The 13674-nt window shown below is 34.9% G+C and overlaps 1 protein-coding gene across 2 annotated transcripts; it reads left to right on the plus strand.

Annotated features, from left to right (window-relative positions):
• The first annotated feature begins 272 nt into the window (after positions 1-272).
• LOC122006871 (probable protein phosphatase 2C 33) lies at positions 273-4803 on the plus strand. 2 transcript variants are annotated; one of them, XM_042562547.1, is made up of 6 exons: positions 273-1196; positions 1569-1946; positions 2052-2169; positions 3676-3899; positions 4011-4266; positions 4343-4803. In XM_042562547.1, the coding sequence occupies exons 1-6, from the start codon at positions 945-947 to the stop codon at positions 4345-4347; spliced, it is 1233 nt and encodes a 410-aa protein (XP_042418481.1). In that variant the 5' UTR covers positions 273-944; the 3' UTR covers positions 4348-4803. The 2 variants fall into 2 exon arrangements, with proteins under 2 accessions (XP_042418481.1, XP_042418482.1); XM_042562548.1 differs by having other exon boundaries at positions 274-1196; positions 4011-4260.
• Positions 4804-13674: the final 8871 nt, after the last annotated feature.

The following is a 13674-nucleotide window of genomic DNA, read 5'->3' on the forward strand; positions in this document are numbered from 1 at the left end:
AAATATTATTTATAAATGAAAATCAATAAATATAAACATCCAACCATCCTGAATTTACTTCATTTTTTTTAATTTGAAATGTTTTAAAATTCCAAATATATTAAAAAAATGTCCCTATATTATAAGGAGACACATAAACCACGGGAACAACTTGGAATCATCATTATCAGTCTACCTCATTTTTTACTAGCGGATAAATTCATGGAGACGACCCAAAACCCAAATATTTTATTTAAAAAAGAGATCGAATCGAAATATCTGAGTAAAATAAAAATACGAAGGAGGGAGCGAGGGGAGAGAACGGCAATAAATGAGGCATTGGAGCCATGGATTTAGAATTGGAGCGAAGTGGTTGGAAGAACGCAGGGATTCGCGACGAGAGCGAGATGGAGACTGAATCTTCCTTTGCCCTAAGTTCTTCATCCACGATCCTCCACGACGCTGAATCCATTGTTTTTAAAAGGAGATCTTTCTTTCTTTCTTCCTTCCTTATTCTGTCCCCCTTCGTTTTGATTGATACCTTCCTTTTCCTCTTCCTTTCCAGTGAAGAATAGTTCGGTTGTTCTTCTTCTTTTCCTTTTCGGTTTTTTAACGATGTCTGCTTGAGGATTTTGCTTTTGTTTCCTCTCATCCGTTTTGTAATCAAAGTTTTGCCTTTGTTTTTTGTTATCCATTTTGGAATCCAGCAATTTGTATATGGATGGATAGATAGATAGATAGATAGATATACTCGGCACCATTCCTTTCCTGGTTGTTGTTGTTTTTTCCCCCTTTCCCCTTTCTTCTCCAATTGGTTTCTCGTCTTTGGGAGCCGAGGGAGAAGTTTAACGGTGAAGGAATCGGTGTTTTAAATCCGGGGCTCGACGGATCCGCCAACTCGATTCGTTCGGTTCAGCTGCCTGGCTGCTCTGGAGTGCATATTGGATGTGCTCAGGACCCTGCCGATGGGGTCCTGCTTGTCGGCCGACGGGCAGAGCGGTGGCTCCGGCCCGTCGTCCCAGGCGACGCCGTCGCCGGCTTCAGAGGCCAGGCGGCAACGGGGGCGCTCGAAGTGGTGGCCACGGGCATCGCCAGAGGAGGAGGAGCTCTACGGGATCCCGGGGAGGAAGTTTCGAAATGGCTCCACCAGCGCAGCGTCGCTATTCACCCAGCAGGGCAAGAAAGGGACTAACCAGGACGCCATGATCGTTTGGGAGGTCTGTCGTATTCCTTCTGGTGATTTTTACAATTGGTTATTTGAATCTTTGTGGATGTTTGCCATCTGTTTTTCATGACAACAAAATAGTAACATTACCATCCAATCAATTCTTGGTTCTTGTCTACTTTTTATGTTTGATTGCAACATTCTCCAGTTGTTGCAAACACGATTACTGTTTTTCTTTAAAAAAACTATTAATTGAACATATTTTGCAGATTATTATGTAGTTCAATTCGAACAAATCAACTCGAAAATGATGTTTACTTTGAGTTTTTCCCCTTTCACAACGATGTTTATTTTGAACATAGCATGTTATGTTTTCATTGAGATTACCTTATTTGCTTTTCACAATTTCATATTTGACATGCAGAATTTTGGTGATAGGAGTGATACAGTCTTTTGTGGCGTTTTTGATGGTCATGGTCCCAATGGCCACATGGTGGCAGGGAAAGTAAGAGATATTCTCCCTTTGAATCTACGAGCTAGTTGGCAGCTAATTATAGGAAATGATCAATCCAAAGAGAATAATACCAACACCGTGAATTCGAATGGAATCCCATCTGCAATCCCCATGGATGTGCCCATAGCTTCTACTACCTTTCGAGAGAGGGACAGACATTCGAAATTCTTGAAAACAATGAAAGACTCGTTCCTCAAGGCTTTCAGAATAGTGGATAAAGAACTGAGATTGCATCCTGAGATCGATTGCTTCTACAGTGGAACAACTGCAGTCACTCTGTTTAAGCAGGTTGGTAACTTCCCATTCTATGTTCGCCAATTAGAACTATCATTTGTAGTTTAGTTTTGGACAGTATCCAGTAATTTCTTTGATGATAGTCTTTTTCATTTGTAGGGTCAAGATCTCATCATTGGAAATGTTGGAGACTCAAGAGCAGTTTTGGGCACTAGAGATGAAAATAATTCCTTGATTGCCATCCAGCTGACCGTGGATCTAAAACCAAGCCTACCCAGTATGCTTTTTCTTCTGTACCTTTTATCTTACTTTCGATAATGCTAATGTAAATCTATGATTATTCAGGCATCTTGGCATATTTATTTTCATAATCCATCTTTGACATATAACTTTCATTTGCAAATTTTTAGATGTCCATGCAAGTGTTTAAATCATCTTTCGGTGAAGGTTCTTATAATTGATTTTTTTTTCTATGACACTATTTTCCTTTTGCAAACTGCATAGCAATGAATGATTGTCCACAGACTATATATAACTTGCTAAGCCTTCCATTAGAGTCGCACTCCATCATGAAATTCGATAATGAGCCAGCACAGTTCAAAATTATTTTTGGGATTGAAGATTTTTCATTTGGTCTCATTTTGGTATTTTAAAATTTTGAGTCTGTATTTGTATCATATAGAACTTCACATTTAAGCTTTCTTACTAGTGAGCCTTCGTGTTAAACATGGTCATTATACTTTCACATTTCATTTCATGTCTCTTGGAACATGTCGGTTTGCAACTTTTTCTTCTTTATATTTCTAGGATTCATTGGCTACCTCCACATTGAGGTTATCCATTGCTGATAAACAGAAGGCCATTTTAATGATAAAGACAATTGCAAGTCTGCACATGAGCTACCTTAAGTGGTGTTTTTTTTGTGTCGATTATTTGTCTGGTTTGGTTTCAGGTGTGAAGGATGAGCATTGACATACTCTACTTTGTAAACTATCTCATGATATAGATGTATTTGCTTCTTTTATAAAAAATTGCATTTTGATTGGATCACAAACGCAATAGTTGCAGTACAATTAGCATATATAAATAAGTCCTAGTTAGGTAACACTTTTGAGGTCTAGAGTTTGTTAGGAGATTTCTCAATTCTGGAAGGCAGGTTCATGTGGATTTTTCTATAACCAACAGTGGGATTGCCTCTTAATTTTACTTAGAATGATTTGTATTACCATTCTCTTTCTTTGTTTATATTGATGATGACTCATTGACTCTAAATGGCATTCTTTGGACTAGGATTTAAGGATTGTTGTCTATAAGGTGTCTTTTGTAGAAGGAAAGGTGCCAATAACCAGATGGTCTGCCTAGTGATGCTCTATTACTATTTAAGATGATATTAATATCAGTATCAAATTTCTTTTTGGTAACAAGAAAATGGAAGCTATATGAAAAATTATGGGATTCCTTTTTGTGTGTTGAATGGATAATGATGGAACATACGAAATTATGGATAGAACATTGTGTTAATGGTATGAATTGCAGCATTGGTGCCCTTCATTTGAATCATTGAGCTTCAAATTCTTCTATGTTTCAACTTCTCTCGCACACACTCACACACATTTTAAATATCTTTCTGCACCATAAAAGCAATTAAAAATGGTTCTGAGGCTTAAATTAGCTATGAAATGATGGTCAACGGTCTCACTTCTTATCTTAGTATTTCTAATGAGTTATTTGCAGCAATCCCTTAGGTTTAATTTCTTCAAAATGTATTGATTTTTCTTTGAAGGGGAAGCTGAAAGGATTAGGCGTTGCAGAGGCCGTATCTTTGCTCTGAGGGATGAACCAGAAGTGGCTCGGGTATGGCTGCCCAATCATGATTCCCCAGGCTTGGCTATGGCACGGGCATTCGGAGATTTCTGTTTGAAGGATTTTGGTTTAATTTCTGTGCCTGAAGTTTCTTACAGGCTCATCACTGAAAATGATGACTTTATTGTTTTGGCCACCGACGGGGTGAGATGGATTCAATTCTGTTATTCGGAGATTTCTATTTTCCCGGGCTTTTCAAATTAGTTTAACCCTTTGCGAAACACATCCTTATGAATATATCAATTTTTTTTTTAGGTCTGGGATGTTTTATCCAACAATGAAGTGATAAGCATAGTTGCGTCTGCTCATGAAAGGTCATCTGCTGCTCGTTTCCTAGTTGAATCAGCTGTTCGTGCCTGGAAGTCCAAGTATCCGGCTTCAAAAATTGATGACTGCGCTGTGGTTTGCCTCTTCCTTAATATAGACACATCCAACAACTCTACTGCCGACAGTAAAGAAGCCAATGGGCCACTGGATGACATCGAGATTGTCAGTTATAAACAGGGTAAGGGTACGGAAGCTCCTGAAAACCATGTCTAGCTCTCATTTATATCAACAACCTCTTTGACAGTGCCATCTGAATGCAGCGTGAGATCGGTGTGCTCTAGAGCATCTCCCAGGAGAATTCCCTGTTAGTTCTGTCAAAGTTTGTTGCAGAGCAGAAGCAACCAGCAACAAGCATGACAACCATCAAGCATCATCTTAATTAGTCGAGATGCCTGCAGTTGGAACATTAGTTTTCATGAGAAGAGCATCCCGACTTTATTAGAACGTCCAGGTGTTCTTTCTCCTCCTCTCTCTTTTTCTCTGTGATTTTTAAATGTCAGTGTGTAGGATTGCTTTCTTTGCACAATTCCAGTTTGGTTAGTGTGAGTTGCAAATCTAGTGCCATGTTCTTGTTCTCTCGAGAACTCGATGCTTCACTGTTCGTTATTCTGCCTTACCATGTGAGGAAGCACTTTGTCGATATTTATTCATTGCTTTTTGAACTGTAAAAGATATTGTATTGCCTTTTCACACATTCTTACATGAAAGTTTTGTTACTCTACAAAGGTGTAAGGTTGCACGATAAGTCGGTCAGTAAGGACTTAGTAAATGAACTAAATTTCTGATTGATTCAACCGACCGTATACCAAAACACAAACCAACATGGCTGAGAAACTCATGTGTGTGGATGGTGTTGATGTCTTTAGTACACATGTTGCATTTCTTTGATTTGTATGTATGCTTGAATCAGTAATAGTTGCATGCATAATACAGAATACATAGTGATAATGAATGTTGTACTGGACTGAAGGGAGATCAATTGGGATAGGGACACAACTCCAACCCTAGCCAATCGAACAAGTTATTCACAACCTCGGAGTCCAACCAAGCTTGATTTAGTCATGCAAAATTCCATTCATGATGAAGTTTTCACTAAGGAGGAGCATTACCATTCATCACCTACTGATCCATTTGTTGCAACTCAGCATTTCGAATTAATACTTTTCGCAAGGAAGCACACGGGAAATGGAATTGTGCAGTCGAAATAGAGAGGAATAATTACTTGATCTAGACATAGATTCAAGCAAAGAATGTATTAGAGAATCACTGAGAGCTTAGGATAGATCTAGGCATAGATTCAGGTCATAATCATCCTAATATTAGGATAAAACTTAGGGCAAGCATGCGCGCTAACACGAGTGAGATGCGTTGATGATGACCGACAACACCCTCTGATGCTTAACTCAAGCCCAAGGGAATTAGAATATAGAAGAACACTAGAATATATGCATACCTCCTTCCTTCACTTCATCACTTCATCGTTCTTGTTCTTTTATGTTCAGGATTCAATCGTCTGTCATGGCTGCCCTCGTTGGTGGAATCGAGAGTTTGTCACAGCCATCCACGTCGATATAATCGTCTCTTATTAAGGTGGTTGTTACAAGCCAAGGATTTTGAAGGTCCATATCACCCGACGAGTCGGGCAAAGGTGGAAGTGGATCTGATTTTTGAGGAGGGGTTTTATAGGAATATTGTCGGATAGGGATGTTTTCAAAGAGCGTATAAAGACATTCTCGGATGAAGATATTCCGAAAGAGTATATGATGACAACAAGAATATGATCGTATCATGTTTTATCCCATCCGATTAGATAGGGTTGGTTATATGAAATTTTTTACTATATCATTATTTATATTTAAATAAATTTTATCTTATTTTATTTCTCTAATCAAGTCTTTATTTTTTAAATATCATCATCTATACATATTTATCATAGTGAAACATCATATATATATATATATATATATATATGATGTTTAGTAGCCGTTTATGATTTACCTTCTCCATGTTAGTCTTGGAATGGGTTGACGGGGACGCTGGAGGCGAGCGTATTCGTCTTTTACCACTATATATATAGTCAATTTCGAGCACTTGAGATGTCTGGAGCCCCATTGAATCATCCACAGGCACACATAGTCGGGTGTGCAACATATTAGAACTATATATAGAGAGAGAAAAATGAAACCCTAAGGATCATACATCACACATCCCATGAACACCTAAAAAAAATTATATATATATATATATAGGTTCTCTGAGTCATCTACTAAAAAAAAGCGTGATTACCGTTAGAATAATCTGTCGTAATTCCTTGTTGAAGTGGTTTAGTGATGGAATTACAATGTAATAACGTTTGTCGAGAGATAATTCGTCGGGAAAGATTTTACCGACAGAATTTAGATTTCGTCGATATACACTGACAGAATCTAAATTCTGTAATAATATTTTCCAATGGAAATTAAATTTCCGTAATAAGTTTTGCTGATGGAAACAGTGTTTTCATCAACAATATCTATATGATATTTCCAACGGAAACATAGTTTCTGTCGATAAACCATTTCGATATTTACAGATGGAATCAGTATCTCATCGGTATTCCATCGGTAAATTGAAAAAAAAATCAATAGCCATTTATATCCAGGATTACCCTATTTATAATTTTCATATATACAAGAAATCATTACAGACGATGGTATTTTATACATACAAACAATCACATACATACATACAATCACATCCACACATACAAACATATTTTATACATCTTAACAATCCATACATACATTTCATACAATCCATAATATCACAAATGCAAATAAACTAACATCCATATAAACAAACATACTAAATTATAGAAACAAACTAATAGAAAAGTATCTAAATATCCATCAATCACAATCATCTAAAATAAATAAAATCTAAACAAATCATAATAATAGAAAAAAAAATTAAATTATCCAAATATCCATATCTAAATAAATACCATGATAAAAAATATTCCAAATAATACATCCATATATAAGATAGTAATAAAAAGTCCTGCTGGAAGTCAAATTCGATAGATTTATGTCAGATTTATGTATAATTAAACATTTTACTTATATATATATAACTAATTTTGATATATGGATAGAAATAAGCAGATAAAGATGATCATCAATATGTCACTAGGTCAAGACTTCTGAAACATACAATAATACAATATTTAAAAATGAGCAGATTAAAATATCAAAATAGAATAAATATATTCTGCATAATTTATGTATGATAAATAAAAAACTGGGTGAAATTAGCTATGATCACTCGTATATGGGCCATGAGAGCCTCATGATCAGCTCTCCTCCCATCACCCTCTACTCACCTTTGCTCAGTAGCAACCCTCCTCTGCTCTTCAACGGTCATCCACTGATTCATCCTCTAATCCATTGAGACAACTTGAGCTCGTAGTTCTTGATTTTCTTGTTTTAAAGACTAGACCTCAGTAGAAGAAAAGAAAGAGAAACTATCATGACCCCTAGGAGTCCTCAAACGATCAAATACAACTTTGGCTTGAAAGCCAAGGCCGTAGAGGGTAGAATTTTTTGTCCATCCACCGATAACATCATAATAAATCTCATTTAGCGTCTCGATGGATAGATGTTGTGGCCCCCCTCTGCTGGTGGCTGAGATACCTGAGTCACTCTATTTGTCATTTGATTTTGTGTGAAAAAATATAATAAAGATGTATCATCCTAAAAGTAATCAAGATAGAGACAATTAAATGTAATAAAGTTAATAATTTTACATGTATGACCTGAGATAGATGATCAACAAATATGTCATCCTTCTTCTTGTGGATCTTGAGAAAGATCTTCATACAAGTGGGTTGGCAGACTAATTCATGTTCTTGTATACACAAATAATTTGGGACAAAATTATACAAGTTATGTAATAAATATAAAATTTGTTTATATAATTTTAAATTAAACTCACTAGTTCTATGATATGCTCAACACTAGATCTGAATTCTGACGTATGCCTAGCGGTTCCGGTGCTCAGGTCACCTAGCTATGTATTTTTATTTACTCGAGCCTTTTCAGTATTTGTTTGCCACTTTTCTGCAACCCCAGATGGTCGTCCATGCACTCCATATCTCGTCGGAAACATATGCCTGTCTAGTGCTCTTCTTTCTCATATAGTAAAGAATGTCTCTATAAAGTTTGGACAATAATTATTCCAAGTATCTTTAAATAGTTTCTCGTGCCCTTCCTCCCATATATATTTTTTCTGCAATTATAAGTTAAAAATTTAATTTCTTGAAGGATAAATATATTATAGAATACTAAATATATTAAATTTACTTACTACAAATTTATTAATAAAATATTTTCATCTCTTGTCTACATGCCTACATATAGTACCAGAAGTGTATACTCATTCTTTAAAATTTTGGTAATATAGGTGACAACTCAGTGGCCATTAGGGGTGAACCTGCATGAAAAAAATATTAAGGTATGAGAAACATGATAATATAAATAAAGTTATATATGAACTTGAATTACTAATAACAAAAAATACTTATAAGTCCACAACAACTTATAGCACCTTGTAACCACAGAGTGCTATTGTCTGCTGCTCTGTTATAATAATGTTTGCAAAATAACATTACAATGCATTATAATAAAGTTTACTAATATGATAATATAAATACAAAACAACATGGAAGCATAACTTACTTGATAAACAATAATGCTAATATTTAATCATCATTAACATTTGACTAATCAACATTAATAATCTATAAGTCATCATTGCTAGACTCTGTTAGGTCAACAAGATCCTCATTGTTGGATATCTCTCCATCATTTATATCCTTGTAAGTGATATTAACATCTATAAATAATTGAGATATAGATTGAAGTTATGAATTAACTGAATGTCTCTTTACTTCGTCATTCTGAAATTCATCATGATTTTGAGCAATGATGGTGTTCGACATTTCTATGGTTGAGCGAGACTTCATTCGATAAACAGACAATTTTTCACTAGATCTTCTCTTCGAAAGGTATTCAAGATAGAAAACTTGATCCGCTTGTACTCGAAAATGAAAAGTTCAAACTTGTTGAACCTTTTGTTTACATTAACCTAAACTAAATTATAACTTGGATGTATTCTGGTATTTGTTCTTAGGGTTGGATCATACCATGAACATTTGAACAACATACACCTTTTTATAGGTAATACATGATATTCAACCTCTATGATTTCGTCAAATCTATCATAGTAATCAAACTCAGTATTACTGTTCTCCATAAATTCTTTGACGCAAACACCAAAACTATAGGTTAATTTCCATGAATATCGTTGTGTCATATGGAATTTAAGACCATTAACATAGTAACTAGAGTACACCTTTATTTTACAAAGAAGTCTTGATGCAATAATAGTTATGATATAAATTAGGACATTTCTTAATACACATGAAATAAAAAAAATCATAAATTTTCTAATTTATATATATATTTGAAATTATAATATAAATTCGGCCTCTAATTTTGCAACTACCTCACTTGCATCCATTAATCGATTTTATAAATCTAGGTGTTGTTCTAATAAGCTGAGAAAGAATGTAATTTTAAGACAATTGATATATGAAGCAAACAAATTAAACAGGGGATAAATATTTGATTAAAGAAGTCAACTTACTTTATGTATGATTTAACCTCATCATATTTTAAGAGTATGTGTATTTTTGGAGCATAGTATGTTTCTTGAGTTAACCATCTAGAAATAGATGCATCCATTGACTTAACATGAATCTTGAAAATAAAAAGTATCGATGGATATATCGGCTGAGCATCAACAAAATTTCTAGGGCATCACTTGCAATGTCTACTTTTCACTTTATTAACAAAATAATAGGAGGAAAAAGAAGATGTTTCTTCAACTAAATAAGCATGACATATTGACTCCTTAACTCTTGCTTTCTTACCAACATTATTCTTTAACTTTTTGTACCACGTGGATGTACCAACACGTTGGAATTCAACATACCAATTATTACAAGATTCATTTCAATATAAAGAATTATTATGTTCATTTTTTGCACAAAATACTAATACTAATATATATATCTCCTTGCATCTTAGCTATGAAAACTAAATGGGAAAAATATTTTTATTTAATTTCTAAAATTTATTTAATTGCATTTGCTTTAGATCCTAGATTTAAATTAGAAGTTTTAAAAGAAATGTTAACTTTATATTATGACGCTTTAATTCTAATTAAAGATTCATCCAGTTAATATTATATATAATGTTAGAATTTATTTATATGATATTTATAATCAATATTATGCAAAATACGGAACACAAATTAATATTTCTGAAATACAACAAACTACTAGTAGTAATTAAAAACTTACAAAAACACAACTCTTATTAAAAGAATGGACAAAACGTCCACGAGGATCTTCAAGTTCCACACAGGAACTTAAGAATTATTTTACGACTTCTTTTGATTTTAATGAAGTAGATAGCGAAAATTTCGATATTTTAAAGTGATGGTCACAAAAGGCTCAAAGCTTTCCCGTCCTCTCCGTGATCGCCAAAGAAATATTAGCTTATCCAGTGCTAACTGTTACTGTGGAGCAGACGTTCAGTGCCGGCGGCAACATATTAGATGAACGACGATCAACTTTGTCTCCCGACTCATTGGAAGCCCAAGCATTACTGGACGATTGAACTAGAGCGGAGAAAAGAATCCAAGGAATGCAACTTTCAGATGACGAAATTGAAGATTTTGATAATGAAGGAACAAATACGACAGGAACAGGAAATGGAAGTGAGTGAAAATGTAAAAGGATAAAAATGTAAAAGAAATACGTGGACTTTGATTCCCCTAAAGGGATACGTAGACAACTTAAATAAGTGCAAGCTTTTTTTTCCAATAAATTTTAATTTCTAATTTGTAATTTGTAATTTGTAATTTGTAATTTGTAATGTTTAATTTATAATTTTTTTAACATAATAATCTTGAACTGTGACGAACCGTGAACCGAACTGTGAACCCACGGTTCCGAACCATGAACCGTAACTGTCTTGGGTGGTTAAGGTTAAAGGTCGACCTGTCTGGAACCGTCGAACCAGCGGTTTTGAACCGTCGAACCAGCGGTTCTGAACCGTCGAACCGTCGGTTCCGAACCGTGGTCAGGTCTAGTTTTAGGCATCTAGAGAGGTCATATATAAAGGCCTTCGAGCAGCTTAACAACATCAATTACTACGACTTTTATTCTCACGCGCTGCTCCAAGAAGCTCTCCACGACGTCAAAAATCTTCTCCGATAACTGATACTAAAGCTTAAACTCTACTTGTTGTCGGTATATTTTAGTTTATTACATTGTACTTAAATTCTTATAATATTTTCGAGCTTATAGTGATTGTCCAACGAAAGCACTCAGTGAGTGTGGGCCATGGAGTAAGAGTCGTCGAAGGCTCCGAACCAAGTAAAACTACTTGTGTTAGCGCTTGTTTTATTTTCTTTCTCTTTTATCCTACATTTATTTTAACTCGTAGTTTTTGAAAAAACGACGAATGCTATTCACCCCCCACTAACATTTTTTCGATCCTACACCAACAATGTATTTATTTATCTCATCGAAACCAAGTTGAGATACTGATAGAGGAGGTTTTTGCAACAACATTCTATTTGTTCAATAATTTTTTCACTAGAAGCATGGACTGTTGGAGGAGGTTTTCTGACAACAACATTCTTCAAGATTTTTTTTTTATTTCGCCTGAAAGGATGATCAATTGGTAAAAATTTACGATGATATCAAACCAAGATACCTTCCCATTGCAAGGTAATGAAAATACATCAAACTTTGTCATGTAGTATGAGCATGCTAATTTATTAGTTGTGCTCCATCCCGACAATATTGAGTATGTTGGACAATCATGTCCATAATAATGCAGCATGCAATCTAAAATTAGTTTTACTTACAACATCATAAGTCACTACCTTATATTCCATAATTCATTCAACTCGATAATCAGATGTTGTAAAAAAATATCTATATTCTCTTTGGGATTAGTTGGACCAGGAATAAACATAGTAAGGAACATAAATTCATCTTTCATGCACATCCATGTCGGTAAATTATACGATATTAATATAATTGACTAAGACAAATATTATTGTCTCAACTGACCAAATGATTGAAATCCATCTGTGGAAAATTCTAATCACACATTACGTGATTTTATTGCAAAGGAGGGAAATACAGTATAAAGATGTTTCCATATAGGGGAATCACAAGAATGACACATTATACTTCCTTCGTGCTCATCCTCATGATGCCACATCATGTGGCAAGCTCTAGTGATAGATGTTAATAAGCGTTGTAGTCTAGTAGTTAACAAAAAGTAATACATCACTTTTCAAACAATATTTTACTTCTTCTTCCCTGGTATGCGAGTACAATGCTTATAACGAGGGTGAGTACAAATTTTGCATTCACTCAATTCATTGTCTTCATTCCCAAATATCATGCAACTATTTATGTAGGATCGGAAATAACGCTAGAGAGGGGGGGGGGGGAGGTGAATAGCGATCGTCGAAAAATTTGAATTAAAACTAAGTTACGCAGCGGAAAACGAAAAACCAAACAACGCTAACACAAGTTGATTTTATTTGATTCAGAACCTTCGAGACTTTTACTCCAAGGCCCGCATTCGTCGAGTGCTTTCGTTGGGCAATTCACTAATAATTCACAAAAATGTGTTACAAGATAAGTACAAGAACTAAAAACAATGTTACCGATAATAAGGAAAATATGAAAATTTGAGTCGCCGGTTATCGGAGGAGCTTCACAGTGTCGCAGGAGCTTTTTCTGAGCACCGAGCAAGAAGAAAACTTGTCACAATTGTTGTTCTGAAGCTCCGGGTCGAAGGCCTTTAAATAGGTCAATTTCGGGTGCCTGGACCACGTAGCTCGGCCAATCGACGGGCTCCATCTCAGCTTGTGGATAATTTTTTGGATCTGGGTAAAGAAGAACAACAATTTCATCCATGTAAAATTGTATATAAGTACTGTTTAATAAATTATACCTAAAAATATATAGTTTAGCCAAAGAAGAGCAACAAATACAGTATACTACAAAATAAAAAAATAGATAAAATTAATCACAAACAATGATAACCTAGGACAAATTTACAAGTGCGCCAGTTGCTGCCAATGTCGGGAAGAGGGAGAGAGGGGGCAGAGAAAACTTACTGGAGTTGCTTGAGATTGGCGGAAGAACATGTGCGGGTAAAGAAAATTGGGGTCGTGCCTTAGATTTTTAGTCGGACTTACCGATTGAAACAATTCCATCGATAATCCGTCGGAGACTATTGACTGAACTTTGTATCCGTCAATAAATTCTGCCATGAATTTTCGAAAACTATATATATATAATAGATAGCAAAGTAATATAAATTCTGCCATGAATTTTCGAAAACTACTACGTGAAAAAAAATATATAAATGTTAAATAATCATCACAAAATAAATAAAAATGAAAGTGATACAACTTTAGATCATTTAACAAAAACATAAAAGTTGATTAATTAAGA

This window comes from Zingiber officinale, chromosome 7B (genome assembly GCF_018446385.1).
Source record: "Zingiber officinale cultivar Zhangliang chromosome 7B, Zo_v1.1, whole genome shotgun sequence".
NCBI classification, from domain to species: domain Eukaryota; kingdom Viridiplantae; phylum Streptophyta; class Magnoliopsida; order Zingiberales; family Zingiberaceae; genus Zingiber; species Zingiber officinale.

Bases quoted from the DNA above. Each gene is read 5' to 3' on its own strand.
- LOC122006871 (XM_042562547.1), top strand. From the start codon at position 945: ATGGGGTCCTGCTTGTCGGCCGACGGGCAGAGCGGTGGCTCCGGCCCG. The intron at 1,197-1,568 runs GTCTGTCGTATT...TTTGACATGCAG, and splicing joins ACGCCATGATCGTTTGGGAG to AATTTTGGTGATAGGAGTGA. The intron at 1,947-2,051 runs GTTGGTAACTTC...TTTCATTTGTAG, and splicing joins CAGTCACTCTGTTTAAGCAG to GGTCAAGATCTCATCATTGG.